The 19105-nt window shown below is 40.5% G+C and overlaps 2 protein-coding genes across 4 annotated transcripts in view; one reads left to right on the top strand and one right to left on the bottom strand.

Annotated features, from left to right (window-relative positions):
- The window catches only part of LOC138787390 (uncharacterized), a 406633-nt gene that overhangs the window by 66144 nt on the left and 321384 nt on the right, over positions 1 to 19105 (top strand). The window lies entirely within an intron of this gene.
- LIX1 (limb and CNS expressed 1) overlaps positions 13380 to 19105 on the bottom strand; it is a 105767-nt gene continuing 100041 nt past the window's right edge. For both annotated transcript variants that reach the window (XM_069962958.1, XM_069962959.1), the window contains one exon: positions 13380 to 18145. In XM_069962958.1, coding sequence (XP_069819059.1) covers positions 17861 to 18145 — 285 coding nt within the window. In that variant the 3' untranslated portion in view covers positions 13380 to 17860. The remainder of the gene's footprint in view (positions 18146 to 19105) is intronic.

Consider the following 19105-nt stretch of genomic DNA (forward strand, 5'->3'; position numbering starts at 1 on the left):
GTCGTCTTCTTTCGGCTATTTTCGGCTCCAGCCTCGTCATTTTCCGGATTTTGCGCTCTGCTGCCCCCTAGCGGCTGATATGTGTAATACACTTATCAGCAGCTACAGGGATATTCAGAATATAAAAAAAAATTATTTTTTTTTCCCAATTTTTTTTTTTTCTATTTTCCGCACCCTATCGCCGCTGAGTGTTGATCAGCATCGCACGAAAGTGCGCTGCTAATCAGCAACTCCTCCTTTTTGGCGTAGGGTGTTTTTTTTCTATATTCTACTGCCACGGTCTGCTTATAAGTGCCGCACATTGCGGCATTTATCAGCAACTCCTTTGTTGGCGTAGGTTTTTTTTTATACTTACTGTAAAAAAACACGGAAAAAACACTACATTACACCACACTACATTGAATAAAGTTTGACACTACACCACTACATACCCCATATACTAGTCCCCGTATAAAGATGGCCCCCAGGGTGTTTTCGGCATCAGAGGGATACGTTATTATTACCTCCGACACCGAAACAGCCAGTGAGGATGAATGGGGGGGATCCTTCTTTCCTCCATTCATCCTCATCATCCTCATCATCCAGTGACGTGTCTGGGGGTAGCGTAGCGTAGGCTGCCCCCCAGACACGTCTTTTCCGCCAGTACCGTCCCAATAAGAGATGACGGCATGGTGTGAAATTCTACACACTCTGTGACAGTACCTCAGGGTACACTTACAGATTTCGGGTACGTGCAAACTGCGGAATGGCGAAGGATAACCCTTTGTGCATTCCGCAGCTGGAACCCACCGGCGGACTGATGCGGGCGCATGTCTCCACCCGTGTCATAGACTCCATGTTATGCACGGGCGGAATCCGTCGTCCATCCAAAGAATGAACACGTTGGACGGAGAGCGGAATCCGCCCGTGCATAGAATGGAGTCTATGACACGTGTGGAGACGTGCGCCTGCATCAGTCCGCCGGTGGGTGCCAGCTGTGGAATGCACGAAGGGTTATCTGTCGCGATTCCGCAGTGTGCACGTACCCTTAGAGTGTATGTAGGAAGGGACACCTGAATCCAGCCCCCAGATGCCCCCTTCCCCCCCATCCTTGGAGTTAGTGGGGAGATCGTCCGGGAACTGATCTTCCCACTGCTGGATAAAGGATACCACCTGTACGGGGATAACTTTTATACCAGCACCCCCTCTTCCAGTCCCTCGCTGCCCTGTAGCTTGCGGCACGATCCGAAAATATCAGAAGTAGTAATAGCGCCCTAATATTTAGCAGCCATGGAGCGGACCCAGCGCTTCTGGATATGAAGGACCCCGTATCGCACCAGGACAACATTTTCCAGGTGAGGTCCCCCACACTGGAGAAAGGGAGACCCCAGAAGAAGTGCAGACTGTGGCGTAACAGGGGGATCAGGAAGGACGCCATTTTCCCGTGTGACACCTGTCCTGATCGCCCCGGCCTCTGCATACTGGATCGCTCCAAGGCGCACCACACGTCACTGGGGTTCTACATTATCTAAATTCTGTCCCTTATTCCTATTTCAGGGGTCACGTTGGTCCGGGGATTATTCTGATCGCCATTATGGAGTCAGGAAGGAATTTTTCCCTGTGATGAGGCTACTGTCGTCTGCCTCACGAGGGGTTTTTGCCTTCCTCTGGATCAACACAGGTTGAGTTTGATGGACACCTGTCATTTCCAACCTTATAAACTAATAATTGGCCTAATACCCCCAAATAAATTAGAATTGTCCCTTTTCCCCAGCTAAGTAGGTATGGCCGCCATTCCCATTAGAGGATGCCATGATGCAATTACAAAGCCTCTGTGCGGCCAGGACAGTAGAAACCCCCCACAAGTGACCCCATTCTGGAAACTACACCCCATAAGGAATCTAAGAAGGGGGGCAGCGGGGATATGGCCCCCTGGTGACGGCCACATTTGGGACGTGAAAATGAAAAAAATTGTATTTTTTATTTTCTCGGCACATGTTCTACGTAAGTGCCCGTCACCAGTGGGGTCCATATGCTCACTGCACCCCTTGTTAGATTCCTTATGGGGTGTAGTTTCCAGAATAGGGTCACTTGTCGGGGGTTTCTACTGTCCTGGCAGCACAGGAGCTTTGTAATTGCGACATGGCCTCCATCCTCCATTCCAGCCTCTAAATGGCGCTCTGTCCCTTTGGTGACTTGCCCTGTGCCCATATGGCACATTATGCCCACATGTGGGGTATTTTCGTACTCAGGGGACACTACCCTACACGTTTTGTGTTCATTTTCTTTTTTAACCCCTTGTGGAAATGGAAAAAAATCAAGGCTAGACCAACATTTAGTGTAATTTTTGTAAAATTTTTACTCTAAATTATTAATCTTGTCATGTTTTTTCATTTTCACAAGGGGTTAAAAGATAAAAAAAAACATTTAATGTGTAGAGCAATTTCCCCTGAGTACGGAAATACCCCACATGTGGACATAAAGCGCCATGCGGGTGCAGGGTAAGCCTCCGAAGGGAAGAAGCGCCATTTGGTTTTTGAAGGCTGGATTTGGATGGAATGGATTTCGAGGGGCCATGTTGCATTCAAAAGGCCCCTGTGTTGCCAAGACAGTTGAAACCCCCCACAAGTGACCCCATTATGGAAACTGCACCCCTCAAGGAATGTAACAAGGGGTGTAGTGAGCATATGGACCCCACTGGTGACGGACACAAATGTGGAACAATGTGGCGTGAAAATGAAATATTACATTTTTTACACTATAATGTTGGTTTAGCCTTGAATATATCATTTTCACAAGGGGTTAAAAGAGAAAAAAACACACAATATATGTAGAGCAATTTCCCCCGAGTCCGTAAATACCCCACATGTAGACATAAAGCGTCATGTGGGCGCAGGGCAAGCCTCCGAAGGGAAGGAGCGCCATTTGGATTTTGGAGGTTGGATTTGGCTAGAATGGATGATGAACGCCATGTCGCATTTACAGAGCCCTCGTGCTGCCAGGACAGTGGAAACCCCCCACAAGTGACCCCATTCTGGAAACTGCACCCCTCAAGGAATCTAACAAGGGGTGCAGTGAGGATATGAACCCCTTGATGACGGGCACATTTGTGCCATGAAAGTGAAAAAATGAAATTTTTCCCTTTCACGTCACATTGTTCCACATTTGTGCCCGTCACCAGTGGGGTCCATATGCTCACTGCACCCCTTGTTAGATTCCTTGAGGGGTGTAGTTTCCAGAATGGAATCACTTGTGGGGGGTTTCCAGTGTCTTGGCAGCACGAGGGCTCTGTAAATGCGACATGGCCCTTGAAATCCTTTTCAGTGAAATTCAGCTTCCAAAAGCCAATTGGCGCTCCTTCCCTTTGGAGGCTCGTCCTGCGCCCCCTTGGCACTTTATCGCCACATGTGGGGTATTTCTGTACTCGGGAGAAACTGCGCTACACATTTTTTGTCTTTTTTTGCCTCTTATCCCTTTAAGAAAATGAAAAATTGAAGGCTAGAACAATGTTTTAGTGTAAAAAATAAATTTTTCTTTTTTCACGCCATATTGTTCGGAAAATCTGTGAAGCACCTGTGGGGTCCAGATGCTCACCGCACCCCTTGTTACATTCCTTGAGGGGTGTAGTTTTCTAAATGGTGTCCCTTTAGGGGTGTTTTTTAGGTTTTGACACCCCAGAGCCTCTGCCAACCTGAAGTGGTACAGTCAAAAATGACCAAATATAACGGAGGCGTTGAAATTCACTAGGCGCTCCCTTATATCTGAGGCTTGTGGTTGCGTCAAATAGCGCAATAGGGTCACATATGGGGTATTTCTATAAACTGCAGAAACGGGGCAATAATTATTGGGGTGCATTTCTCTGGTAATAGGTTTATAATTATGAAAAATATTGGATTACAATAAAATCTCTGCACAGAAAATTAAAATTTTCAAATTCCTTACACACTTCGCTTTTATTTCTGTGACTCCCCTAAAGGGTTAAAACACTTTCTGGATGTGCTTTTGCAGAGTTTGGGGGGTGCAGTTTCTGAAATGGGGTGCTTTGTGGGGCTTTCTAACATACAGGCCCCTCAAATACACTTTAAACCTGAACAGGTCCCTAAAAATATCTGATTTTGAAATTTTACAGAAAATTTGGAAATTTGCTGCTAATGTTTTAAGCTTCCTATCGTCTAAAAAAAATGAAAGATAGTTTAATAAATGCCGCCAACATAAAGTAGACATGTTGCTAATGCTATTTAATATATAATTTATGTGGTATAACCACTTTCTGTATACGCAAAAAAGTTTCAAAGTTGGAAAAATGCATTTTTTCACATTTTTTCACATTATTTGGTTTTTTTTCATAAAGATTTGTTATGAGTATCGACTCCAATTTACCAGAAATGTAAAGTACAATATGTCACGAAAAAACAATCTCAGAATCAGCCGGATAGGTAAAAGCATCCCGAAGGTATTAATGACTAAAGTGACACTGGTCATATTCATAAAATTTGTCTCTGTCATTAAGGCCATTTCAGGCTCTGTCCTTAAGGGGTTAAAAAAAGTTTTTTTTAACTTTTTAAAACTTTTTTTTAACACTTGTTTTCACTGTAAATCATGCATTCATTAGATTGCATATACTGGTCTATACTGATATATGCCATAGCATAGCATAGCTCAATGTTATCGGCAATCTATGCATAGAGCCTGCCTAAGAGCAGACTCTATGCATAGATGGCTGATCTGACGGGACAGAGGTAAGTGGCTTACCCCCGCCAGTCGGAACAAGTATCTGCTTGTCATTAACCCCTTAAACGTGCTGTGGGGGTCCCGATCACTCAGTGACAGGAGCTTGTCCAGTCACTGAGTACCTTAATTGCTGCAATCGCTATAGATCGCAGTGTTTAAGGGGTAATGACAAGCAGCTGCTGGATCACATATATATATATATATATATATATATATATATATATATATATATATATATATGTATATATATTTATATATATATATATATATATATATATATATATATATATATATACATTCCTACTGCATTTGGTATGTGCAGTAGGAACGTATATCTACATATTGCTGACGTGAAGGGGTTAAAGCAGAAGTCCCACTAAGACTAAAATCAGCAGGCAGGCCCGGGTGAAAATAGCAAACATGTAAACTCACACCTCCTCAAGCCCGTTCACCGCTGACGGGGTCCTGCATCAACATCATGACCCCAGCTGAGTCATTATCTGTTCAGCCAATCAGTGACTTGGGCGGGACACTGTGACGTTGCCGGGTTGTAAAGTTGCTGTTGGAGGGGCCGGGTACTTGACGTACCCAGTTTCCAGCTGCAGATGTCATCCGGCAGCCGGCATCAGGATCCTGGAGTGGGGCAATGGAGGCACAAGGAGGGGTGAGTTTACATGTTTATAATTGTCAACCTCACCCACCGCTTGCCTGCTGATTTTTGTCTTCGTGGGACTTCTCCTTTAATGTAATGAAGATAATTTTTTTGCTAAATATTACCTGTAAACCTGTAATGGACTAATGCATAGAAACATCTAAACATTATGAACTGCCGCCTTTTTAAAGCATGCCAAATGTGTAGGTTAGTAGTCTAGGCCTTAATAGAGACAAGTGAAGCACAATTGTAGTTTAGCAACTTTTCACTTTAAGAGTTCACCCACACGTCGTGTAAAGACAGGAACTGAGTGAGTAGCACAACATACCTGGAGCCAGTACAAATTAAACAGGAAATCCATCCAACACCACACCAATGGGGCAGATCAAAGAAAACTGGAAAGGTTTTTATTTCAATTTGCCAAATATATGATGATGTCACTTTTGATTTCTAGCAACCTCCGAAACGCTGTCTGGGCCTGAATTTTGGCTTTCTCCTGTTCTGACTGGCTGGCAACACACACCATGACAATTCCTTTGACTTCTATGAAACTATAGAGCTATTGTCATTCAGTCTTTATTCCATAGGCCATGTCATATCTGAACAGTGATACCTTTCTGGTCAGTAGATCAGTTAGAATTTAGGTTTTCTGTGATACTTAGGGTTTAAGGCCTTAGGGTAAACATGAACCGATTTTTGTTTTTATGAAAGCCAAGAAGAACGTCAACTTTGGTTCCCTTCAAAGGACTTGGCAATGTACACAGTGACTGGGAGAAGTGTAGCTTAAAGCTTTTGTGTGTTTCCAGTTACCCGGCAGACAGGTATGTTTTCATATTCATCACTTTTAATTATTCCAAACTAGTACTTGTGCACTAATCTTGAAATCTATTCTTTATGGCTCCACAGACTACCGTCATTCTATACACTCAAGCTCTCTTTAATTTACATCTGGCATCTGACTTGGAAACCAATATTTTAAAGCCTTCCCTGTGGCTTCAGAATTGTAATTGCTTGTAAGGTATTTAGGATTATACAGTATGAAAACTATGCTAAAATTATGTAAATTGAATGAGGGAGCATGAAAACTCAGCCATACGTAGCAGAAAGATACACATCTGTGGACGAGCATGAAAGCAGAATACGTTTTAGACAGTTTTGATATTTCCCCCAGGATAGCATTATTTTTTTTTCTTGAAGGTGAATGTTCCTAAAATTATTCTAAGTCTCTAATCATACACTAAAAGGGGTTTCTAGGTAAAAAGACTCATCACGACTGATCAGTCACTGATTGGTGGGTTGTCGAATGGGGCCAGAAGCTGCTGCCTCCATTAATTGTGTGGTTTTAGGGGGGCTGCAGTGATGTTGATGGTAGTGTTGTCTATAGCATTGACTACATGGTGGGCATGCCCTTGATGATGCGAGGTGTGCAGAAAAACAGACAACAGGGAGATGAGGAGGGGGTAGTGCAATGACTTTTAGTAAAAGCTTTAACACACTTCTCAGTTACTTTTACAATCCAGTCGCTTTGGGTTTTTAAGCTGGCAGCCTTGAATGGGTTACTTTTTTTTGTGTGGAGAGGTTTCTGGTTGTCTGCATCCAAGTGCGTCACTACAAGGGGGGGGGCGGGGGGGCTGGGAGTGCTATAATCCTGAAATGCCCTTCCTGAGGGGACTGAGTATGAAAGATTTCTGCAGGGTATCTAGGCTAGACTGGAAGCTAAATAAAATGGGTCCCAGAAGGGTCCAATGGTCCTTGTACAACTTCTCCCTCAAATACAGTAAGATGCCAAGTTACCTCTGCTGCCAGCAGCTATACTCGAGCCTGTCTCAGTTTGGCATGAATCTATGTTTTGGTTTTCTGTTCTGTTTGTCATTATATCTCTGTATATTATTTGTACAATTATGTTTGATTGTACTTTTCTTATTGTTACTTAAAAGTACACATTTATACAAGGGCCCCTCTATGTGTCCCACAAATTATAAAATGTCTTCGTTTGTGACCCAATGAGCACTACATCTTACATACACGGTAAGCATTTATACCTCATCCCTGGTCCTGTGGCCTATGACAGATAGACTGGCAGGGTAGGGAGCTTATGACTTACTGCTAGGTCAAAACTTTTAACCTTATCCCTATCCTGAAGTGATTAGGATTCCCAGAGGTCCTTGCAAATAGGAGCCCTGTACAATTGCACAGCTTGCTCCCCTAATAGTATCAGCCCTGTACACATTTTGCCTTCTGCAATATATGATGCAATATTGGCTAGACGTGTTGAAAACAGATTGGAAATGCTACAAAAAGGGAGATAGATGTGCTGTACATTATCTATAAGTGCTTATAATTGCCATTAACATGCTGGCCTCTGCATCAAGGACTGCTAAACAATCCCACATTGAGAAAACAAACTCATAATTTACTGATATTTTAGCTGAAACCAGGCTTTGCATTTTATTTTGTGTAGTTAATGTAGTTATAATGTAAATAAATGAGTCTCCATATAAAAAAACAGGCTGATGAGTGGCAGATGACTGTGAGTGTAGACGAAGGCTCGGTGACATTCAGACTTGGGTATGCTGGCTTCCATGTCTGGACTTTTGCCGTAAGGTGTATTTACCAACAAGTGACATTGACAATATGGCACATTGCTTTAATGTTTGATGAAAAACAGGACTGTTTAATTCAAGTCTTTATAAATTTTCTTTGAATATTTTGCTTAGAAAGATTTCATTACATTGGGAAAATGGAAAACATTTTTTAAAGGGAATTTAATGGACTGAATATGTCAAGCTCTTTTTCTATAAAAGTTTTTAAAACATTATTGAACACATTAAATGGTATGATTAAAAAGTTAACTTTCTATTGTTCTATTGTTCACCTTTTAACTAAAAACCAACAATAGAAAGCATGATGTGCAATTTAAAAAAAAAATATTTTTAACCATTTAACATTCGACGGCTTAGTGGTCAGTTGGAAAGGGAGAGAGGCCCCCAATTTTTCTATGGAGTCCAGACATTTGTCAATACAGTAAGTACAGACCGTATTTACTGTATTAACAAATGTCTGGACTCCATAGAAAAATTTGGGGCCTCTCTCCCTTTCCAACTGACCACTAAGCCGTCGAATGTAGTCATAACTGCATAACTACAAGTGCTGGTCAGGATTGCTTGCAGTTAAAGGGACATTTGTAGAACCCGAGGGGCCCACTCGGCCACCGGGTGCTGCAAATGTTGACAGCTCAGGGGGCCCAGTGTATTGCAGGACCAGGTTACAGGGCCCCCAGATGCGGCGGGCCCCATAGCAGTCGCTTTGGTCCACTGAGAGCGGTACTACAGCCCTCACTGCACAATCCTCCTCCAAAGTATATTCAACCATTTATTCCAACACTCTACTTAGTATAGTATAATATAGCAAAGTAATTGTATAAACATATTGTTTCTTTCAATATATAGTACAGAGCAGCCTTTCAGTATGATATGATACATAGTTAGGCTCACTGTGTCTTAATAGCAAATATAGTCCTTCCAATATAGTCCTTAGCAAATATAGTCCCTGTAACATCTTTCCATGGCACTAAATATCACAAGTAAAAAAGCTATTTGTTTTTTTTTCATATGGTTAAAAAAAAAAAAAAGTAAAAAGATCCTCATTGTATTTTTCTTTTCTGCTCTGTGGATTTTACTTTCCATAACCTATATTTATTTAGGCTGCTGCCCAATTTTTGGCTTCTAGAAAACATGTCAGCTGTCAAGTAATTATTTTGATGTCTTGGTCTGCGCAAAACAAGGTTCTTTTATGTGATCAAATTCAACAATGAATCATGCTGCAAACATTTTGTAAGAAAAAAGCAGACTCGAGCCCTGCTTACCTTGCTTTGTGTTAAATATCTGTAAATGAAGTTTGATACTGATGGTAGTACAACACACACTTAGGCTATGTTCACACAACGTTTTTTCAGCTATGTTTAAAATGACGTCATTTTGAGTTAAAAAAAACGGATGTCATTTAGCTGTCTAGCCCCCCCTTAGTGCAATGACGGCTGCTGGTTACTTATTGCTCTTTGGATGCGGCTTAATTTAAAAGTCCATTGAATTTAATATTAAAAACGGATAAATAATGTTGACAAAAGAAAAACTGTGTGTGAACAACTAATAAAAAACGTCCGCTGTTTGCATAAGATGTTCGAAGATAATGAACAAGAACATTGACGTCCGCAGTAATAACGTCCGTTATTCAATACTTTGTGTGAATTGGATGTCCGTCTTTCCATTGACTTTAATGCATTGTCATTGCAGTCAGTTAAATTGCGGCAATAAGTGACTTTTTTTAAATATCAAAATCGTCCGCCTTTTCTCCATTTTTGACGTTGTGTGAACATAGCCTTATTTTGCATATACTATATATTTGGTGACATCATTTAACAACATATTTTTAAAGCATTAAAGCAAAAATCAGGGTATATGACGTCCAGTGATTCACCCAGGTCCAGCCTAGAAGAGCAGCATCTCCTCATCAAACAGACATCAAAGCAGGTAGCCTCCACTCACTTCAGGGACAACTGAAAATTAGATGTAAAATTGCCACATTCAAATTGGTTGGAAATAGCATGTACACAATGATAACTGTACATTCATAATACTGGCCACACTAGTAACCCGCCTCAGTGAATAATTGGTTGAGTAGGGCAGTTCCTATGAGGTTGGCGCATCATCAGCAACGAGGAAGTAGCAGAGAGGAATGGGCACTGGGAAAGTCAGCATGGCAACTGTAGGGTCCCAGAATAAATGAGAAAACCTTGTTTTTTTTTTGTTTTTTTTTTATTTAACACCACCCTATCCACATACACATATATTTATTTCCAGGTAACCCCTTTAGCCCCAGGTGAACGCCAATATGGCTTTTTACAACAGTCATTATTCTGATCCCGTCTGCTTTTTACACCAGGATCAGAATAAGGATCCGCACCATCATTGCAAAGGATCAGATTTCAATATAACAGCTGATCACCTGCTGTAACTACCCAGAGGGATGAAACAGGTTCCGATTGTGTAAGGGGGTTATACTTACCTATCAGAAGTCTCGCAGTGAGGTCCCAACTTCTGGTTGTCTCCATGGCAATCCTGAGGGCCTTCTGAAGGCAGCTGCCCAGAGGATACTCGGTCCAGATGCTCCCAATGTTCCAGCTCAGTCAAACAGGGTGCAGTAAAAATAGGAAGAACAAATGGACCTCCTTGTGGTGCTGTTCAAAGATGTCTTTGGAGACATTTTAGTATAACAAAACAATGTTTAATACATGTAAACCAATAACTGAACAATATGTCAGCAGATGAAGAGTTTCATCAGATTTCTGATAAGATAACATCCTGAAATGCATAATCTGCTGAGTTAAACTTTGTATTGTTTGGTCATTGTTTTATTGTTTTAGGCTATGTTCACACTACGTATGATTCCGGCCGTAGTGCGAACTGCGAATATACGCCCGTAGTTTTGAGGTTGATGCGTTCGCTTGAAAGTATACGATATACTGCTGCACATTGCACACTACGTATGAGCTTACGGCCGGATCGTATACGGCGCTGTGAAAAATGAACAAGACGGAAATGTTCCAACTCACGGCCGTGGATTTACATGCGGTCCCTAAGAAGTACTTATTTCAGCCAAATTGAACTTGATTATTCGATCCAAAAGGTTCTGTGTGGTTTATTGTGCTGGGCGAAGAGTTCCAAGTAAATGACCTGTTTCAGATCGCTTCGAAACAAACTAGGGAAGCATAACTGTACTGCGGGCGTATGTTCGCGGTTCACACGCATCCGGCCGCATGTCTATTTTTCCCACGGCCGTAGTTTCAGCCACACATGTTAATTTATTAATTTTGTTACAAGATTGACTCATTTCGAAGCTGTCAGACCCTCTTTGGTCTTGGTTCACACAGAGCTACCTACAATACCCCATTGAATCCTTCTCCCCCAAGTGCATTATTTTGCATTCAAAAACACTGAAGTGCAGTTTCCGGTCTTTTAATAATTTATGCAATAAAGCTAATAATTTATCATATTACAGACACCACATTACAGATACAAGGACTATCAACCCTGTTGCACAATACTAACTCGAAAACATTACCTATGAAAACCTTTCTCTATGTCACAAATATAATAAGAGTATAAACAAAACCAAAACCTTTGTGGTAACCAGTGTCTGTTTTGCATCTGATGAAGCCAGTGTTATGGATGGGAAAAGTGTGGACTTGCTGAATTACTGAAAGAAAAGCTGGATCAGAATTCTACCATAATCTGGTATTGCTTAAATCACAGATTAAAACTGGCAGTCCATGACATTATTGTGGAAGTAAACGCAATAAACTATTTAAAGCTTTTCTGAAAAGCATATATACTGTTTACAGTCAATGTCCCAAAAATACCAATGGCATTTAAAATAATTGCTGCTTCTTTAAGTGCTTTGTTGTCTTGCAGGAATAACAAGAACATGCCCCTTTGATAACAAGAATGACTGGCCTCAAGTATATGTCTAGCCCAAATATACCCCTGAGATCAGTGATCTGTTTTAGGCACTGTTCCCACCTAGCCAGACTCCTGTTTCACACTGATGAGGGGCAACACCCTAAAACAGCTGTCTGTGGATGGATACCTGGCTTTTTGTTTTCCCTTGTCTATACACTGACTTATAGGGCCCCTTAATATGGTGGTTTTGGTGGTTTCCCTACAGGAGCCACCCCTTGGCTGGGCCCTTCCCGGAAGGATATCTGGCTAGTCCTGTGTTTTGAGACTGTTAAATGAGGCTCCATGGGCTCTTTTATGCATATTCATATATCCCAGGGAGCAGTAAACCTAGAGTTTCACTGTAGTGAGCACTTTAGCTCAAAGGTAAGGGACATACATGCACCCAACTGTCCACATTATGTAAAATAAAACATGTCCATCTTCTTCTATTGCTCTGTGATCCAGTTTTGATGGTCATGTCCCCTTTATTGGCACATCAATTTTCATAGGTAATATCTACTGCTTACCGTAAACATCCTATAAGACCTGTCACTTTAAAGATGTTCTAACCCAGTTTTCTAATCACAGTTTAAGAAATTTGTTCAAAGTCACTCAGAAACGTTTCACTTGTTGACTAACATATCTTATGCATTAACAGTAGGGATGGTCCGAACCGAGTTCAGTTCGGGTTCGTACGAACCCGAACCCTCGGTAGTGATTCCCGCTGTCTGCCCGCTCCGTGCAGCGGGCGGATCCAGCGGGAGGACCGTGGGAATCCGATGCAGAGAGACAGACAGTGGGAATCTGATGCCGAGCGTTCAGGTTCATCCGAACCCGAACCTCGGCGGGTTCGGACCATCCCTAATTAACAGATGTCATTGTCACCAATAATCAGAGGCTGATTAATAAATACTGCTTTAAATACTGAAAAACGTTATTTACTTGCACATATGGGCAGTGATGGCCCAAGGAGACAACCCCTTTAAAATTTCCATATGCATATATCCATTCTGTCAGTTTCATATTGCTGATCACATGAGCAGTACGTACTGTATGTACCATCCGCGCTGCTCTGTTAATCGGCATCTTTCTGAAAAATGCTTTTAATCCCCCAGCTGAGTTTAAAAACTTTTTTTTTCTTTTGAAAATATGCATATCCATATATTAACCCCTTCATGACCAAGCCAATTTATGCACGGATGTCCGGGTCAAATTAGTGCAATGTTCCTCCTCGCCTTCTAAGAGCCATAGCACTTTATATTTTTACACCTACAGGGCTCGTTGGGGTGTCATTTTTTTGTGCCATGATCTCTAGTTTTTATTGATGTAAGAGAACATTTCTGATTGCTTTTTAATTATTTATTTTTTAATATATAATTATAAAAAAAAATAAGCAATCCCAGTGTTTTCTTTTTCCGTTTACGCCGTATACCATGCAGGAACAATAATGTTATATTTTAATAGATTGGACATTTCCACACGCTACGATATACAATATGTTTATTTATTATACATATTTTGATATTTAGGCAAGGAGGTATTTTAAACTTTTTTTTAAATTACACTTTAAAAAAAAGTGTAAAACATGGCATAACATAGATCAGTGTTATAAGCGATCTATGCATAGAGCCTGCCTGAAAGCAGACTCTACGCAATGATGGCTGATCCGACAGGACGGAGGTAAGTGATTTACCCCCGCCCAGTGGTACAAGCGTCGGTAGATATTCCATTATCTCATGTAAATTCTCCATGTTTATTTGCCATGAAGTTCAATAAAAAGGCATAAATATAATACAAAACCAGTATCTGTCTACTGAGTACAATGTTTTCTAAAATAAAAGCACATAGTGTGCTCACTATTGCGATATACCATTTCAGAACTGCCTGCACCTTCTAGAGGCCTGCCTGAGCACATTATAAGGAAATGCTGGTAAGTGGTGTCCTATATCCATAATAGGATGAGCTGCAACCACAGTAGAATCAAAACTGGTCATTATTTTCATGTTTTTTGTAAATCCTTTATTACAATGCATCATTTACATACATAGATTTACCATTTTACCCTAGAAAGAGTTACAGAATTTCAATTTTTTTTTAAGTAAGAAATGTTATTTGTCTTAGAAAAATGTGATCAGATCCTTATTATGTTCTGAAAATTTACTGATTTTAAACTTTTTGTAGTACCTCCTTTTGCTTCAAAATGGCAGGGTGTAGAAATGCAGACTGACCTCTATAACAGATATTGGTCACAAATATAGAGAAAAACCAAGGGCTTTGTACAATGCTGAACATGCATTATTAAAACTGTATCATTGAAAGTTTTTTTTTTTTTTAAGTTGGCACAAGCTGAAGTCCTGTAATAAATTATTTTCATACAAAAAACTACAAAAGATTTGCAAGTTACAGAATAAGAAAAAAGTGCAAATTACTAAGTGCAAAAACAGTGGGATTAACGTTTCTAGAGAATAAGCAACTAAGTATAAGAATCTAAAAGCAAACAGGCATGTTTCTGGATATTTTTTTTTATTATCTCATAAAAGTGCTGGAAGGTGGTGCCCTGGATGTTGCCTATCTGGACTTCTGAAAACCTCCTTATAAAGAGCTGATAGAGAGGTTAGTGGATAGTTCAGTGGATTTGTGGTTGTGGATATCACAGAGTTGTTGTTAATAGTGTGTATTCTGATCAGAGACTGGTTACAAATGTGTCCACAAGGGTCTATCCTAGGTCCTATTCTTTTTAATATGTTTGTAAGTGACATAGAAGGTGGTAATTGGTAATACTGCAGGTTACAGCTCTAGCTCTATTTGAAACCATCTTATACCTGGGTAGTTGACTTTTCTCCATAGAGACGGGTCAACATCTAAATTTAACCTTAACAGTAAGTGACATAGAAGGTGGTTTGGTAAGTAAGGTTGGTCTGTTTGCTGATGATACAAAAGCGTGAAATAGGGCTGATATTCCCGGAGGTGTCAGTAATATGCAAAGTGATGAGAGACGTCATTTTAACACAGTAGAAACCAAGCTCTAAAGTGACAATGTGTCATGTCAAGACTGCTTTGTCTAATGTCTGTTGGCTTTGTGATATTTCCACCATATCAATGTAACGTCTCAATGGATGACGCTTACATGTGACACAACATTTTTAAAGTTTGGATGTTCATATTTTCTATTACAATGTATGGTAGATCCATGGAGGGAGAAAAAATGTCTGTGAAAAGGAAGGAAGACTATATACAAGTTAGTTCTTAATTTACATGATGAGAAAATGTTAATGGGAAACCAACAACAGGTTAGAATAATCTAATCTGCTGTTATGTTTCCACAGAGCAGGATAATGGCACTAAAGATAAAGGTAAGAAAACTACCTTCTGTTAGTTTCCCTTTAAATACAATAGAAGGAATTCATAATTTGCACCGTTTTTTAAGCCTGCTCTTTTTCCTTTAAGCTAATTTCAGTTGCGCAATTTACTGTGTATAGCACATATTTTTTATGCACTTTTTTGACACGTGGTTGGGGTGCCAACTATTGCCTGGAGTTTCGCTAAATTTTGCTATTTATTGATTAACTGCATATAATAAACTTGTCTACAAACTTACTAAATTTACACCACATCCCTTTTATACCAAAGCCCCACCTCTTTACCAAAGTGCAAAAGTAGATAATACATAGAAAAATTAAAAATTTTACCAAAATGAGAGCTGCTAAAAACTGTTTTCAAGTTTATAAATGCCAGAAAACTGGCATGCGACCCAAAAACAAACTCCACCCTAAGTGTATACAGACCTAACATTCCTAACCAGCTCATATGGGAAATAATGTTTGAAAGTTAAAGAAAAAAGTATAAAAAATATTTTGGTACACTTATACTAGCAACACTTTGCAATTGTAACTTGCAGTTTTAAAGGGATATTGCCACCCCAGCCAGTTTTCCTGTGTGCTTTTATCATTGTTGAAGAGTGTCACTTGGGCGGGGCTTAGCATCTGTTGACCCCCTCTCCCTGACTCATCACGGGGGAGTGTGGATAACAGCACTGGACCGAGGCAGGGAGAGAGGGCTCAACAACGCTAAGCTTCCTTAGGTTACACTGTCCAACAATGATTATAGCACACAGGAAAACAGGGGTGACAGTATGACCTTAATGGGGAAAAAAAGCATGTCTTCAATGGGGAGTATTAGTGTCCATGCACACTAGGTGAATGTTGGTTCTGTGTATGAGGGTCCCAAATCTATCCTAATGACAGCTGTAAGGGGAAATAAATATCAGACGTGTTAGATTTCCCTTGTTCCCATGAGAAATATGCTGCTGCCAGAGGAGTTTGGCAACAGTATAGTCCCCTCATCTCATTGAAAACATATGCCAAACAAAAATTTAGAGAAAGTGTTTGGGCAGCGTAAGTCGCCTTCTCTTTTACTGAGGTATTAAAGATTTATGCAGATTCAGTCCTGCAGACTGACAATTTTTTTTTAGTTTCTGCTTTCTCACATTGAATTTTAGGTTAGTGTCCCGGTAATTCTCATAATTCTAGTAATGCGACACAGAAAAAACCACAGTGATATAGTCATTCTCTCCCATTAGAAGTTTTGGATAGTTATTATAACAGAAATTGTGACATTTACTGTACTCCCCCACCCCCGCCATCCATTACACATTTTATGACATTTCCACAACATTTAATGAAAAAAAGTAATCGACTATAGAAACAGCTAGTGGGACTGTTCACTTCTTCCAAAGATATGGACCAATGGTAGTGTCAGAGTAGTCTTTCCCATTGGGCAGGGTAGACAGCTGCCCAGGGGCCCATGACTCATAGAGGGCCCCTCTGTGCTCTGAAGCAATTCGCTTCTCTGTCTGTCAATGTCATTCGCACTTACTAGACGCTACGCTTCACAAATCTACTTTCACAGTTCACAGCCCTACCCTGGGTACTGTCATCTGATAAACATGGAGGGATTTATAAAAAACTGGTGCTAGGAAAACTGGGGTCCCTAGAAATATGTTGGATACTAGATACTTTTTTGACTTAAGCTGGAAAATAGAAGCAGCGACTAGGTTTGTTGGAACAGGACAACACCTAAATGTCATCCTCATGAAATCCTTTAAAACACAAAATACATGGTATAGGCAATACTATGGTAAACAGTGCATATTTCTTGCTTCTATTTTTAAAATGTCCCTGTCAAAAGTTTTGTTAAGTCAGGGTCTGGATAATAATATCCCCATCGATAACCAGAGCAAGGTGAGGGAAGCACTCGGCTAACCGCTTCTCTCCCAGTGACGCTGAAGGGGATTAAGTGCTCAATAGGGAATTAAGTGCTCAACTGCTTATCTCGCCTTGTCCTGGCAATCGGCATGAGCCTGAACACCCAGGATTCACGACTGATCAAAAGTGACAGGGACGCTTTGTGCAGGCAGTATGTATTTTTTTTTTTTGGGGGGGGGGGGGGGGCAATGCTTATTATGGGCTAAGGAGTCCTACAGGTGGCAGAAGGCATAGGAGTCTAGAGGGTGGCAGGACAGCAGAAACTTTTATGAATAGATAGGACTTTGTTAAAGAGGGGCCCACCTCAAATTAGACAAGTGTGCAAAAAAAGAAGGCACTAAAATCAGAGAGGAGAAAGCAATATCTTCTATGGCCATCTGACTCCTTAGCCCAAAATCAACAAATAAGTAAATTGCCAGTTATACTAAATGGATTATGTGATTATTTGAGAGCTCTACGATCATTTAGGATTCTTCAAGGCTTGGTCACAACTGGGAAAAAAGGATTATATTAGCAATATATTGTACAGTTATGAAGCTGATATACAAAAATGAAAGCTTGTAGTCTTGCTACAGTACAAAGGCCAGTGCTGTAAATCACTATGAAATACACACCTCTCAGTAACCATGTCTGTATAAGTTTCCTTGTTTTTAAACCTGGGTGGTCTTATATACAATAATTTATAGACCATGTTTCCGTCTACTGTTCTGCTAGGAAACTTAAAAGACAGAGATCTGCTAGTGATAACCATTTAACGTAAAGTTCAGATGATCCACATGTGCAGGTGAAGTAATGCAGTCGCTGTAGATGTGACTCAGAGCTAAGCTCAAGATTTCCTTCTTTTCTTTATAGAAACGCAGTTCTCGCCCTGCTTTTCTTGACTCCTCCAGTTCCCTGAGAGCAAGCTGTAGCTCTTGTGATATGATTCCGGGAGTCTCTTCTTCCTTCATTATCCAGTCTAATGCCATGTGGCTCCTCATTCGCTCATCTAAGGAGTACTGGGAGTAGTAGGCAATGACCTCCTGTTTGCAAAAGAAAACAAGTATATATTCAATATTCATTTTTTCTAAAATTGCAGATTGAGGAGTTGTTGTTTAACAAAAAAAAATGCATTTTTTTATGGCATTTTTTTATTTATTTTTAAAACACCATGTACAAAACCCCCCTGCGTGAATTACTGGAGCACATTAAATAAGATGTCTCTTGATGCCAACCCTACGCCCTATTAGGGCATATAGGTGTTATATCGGTCACTTGCTGGGGGACCCAGAGCAGTGACCACATTGAATTTGGTTGTAGCGGATTAGGCAACACCTATATATATATACGGTAGAGATGAAAACATCCTAATTCTAAGCCCCAAATGAATTCTTCATTTAGCCTCTTATGTTTAAACAATAAACAAAGTGAAGACTTCGTATATTTTTAGTTACAGATCTAACTAAAGAAAATTGAGAGCGGACCTTCCCTAACACATGGTTTGTGTACAACATTCTTCCATATAACACATGGTATTTATTTCATACTTTCAAACAGATTCAGAACAATGGTGATTTGGTGACTGAAACGCGGGATATGCTTCAAAAGGGTTTTAAACTCATGGCTTTTGGCTATAGGATGGACTATCACTTTGCATTGAAACAACTCCAACCACAAAAAACACAGAGCATGAAATGAAGGCCCAAAACACACTTTTTTTGTGTTCAAATTACAGCTTTATTTGAATGATATGACTAAAACAATCACAGGAGTCAGGTGAAGTGCAAGGCCACTGGGATTCACGAATACTGTGAGATCGCGAGTAGAGATGATCGAACATTGGGAAATCTTAGGTTCAATCGAACTCGAACCTTTTTGAACCTGCAGCATTTGATTCCCAATGCCTTCCTGTTCTGTGGGAAAGGTGGAGACTGCCCGAGTATCACCTGGAATACAGGGATACAGCCTATTAGCTAGGCTATATACCTGTACTCGGGAATCAA

This window comes from Dendropsophus ebraccatus, chromosome 3 (assembly GCF_027789765.1).
Source record: "Dendropsophus ebraccatus isolate aDenEbr1 chromosome 3, aDenEbr1.pat, whole genome shotgun sequence".
Lineage (NCBI taxonomy): Eukaryota > Metazoa > Chordata > Amphibia > Anura > Hylidae > Dendropsophus > Dendropsophus ebraccatus.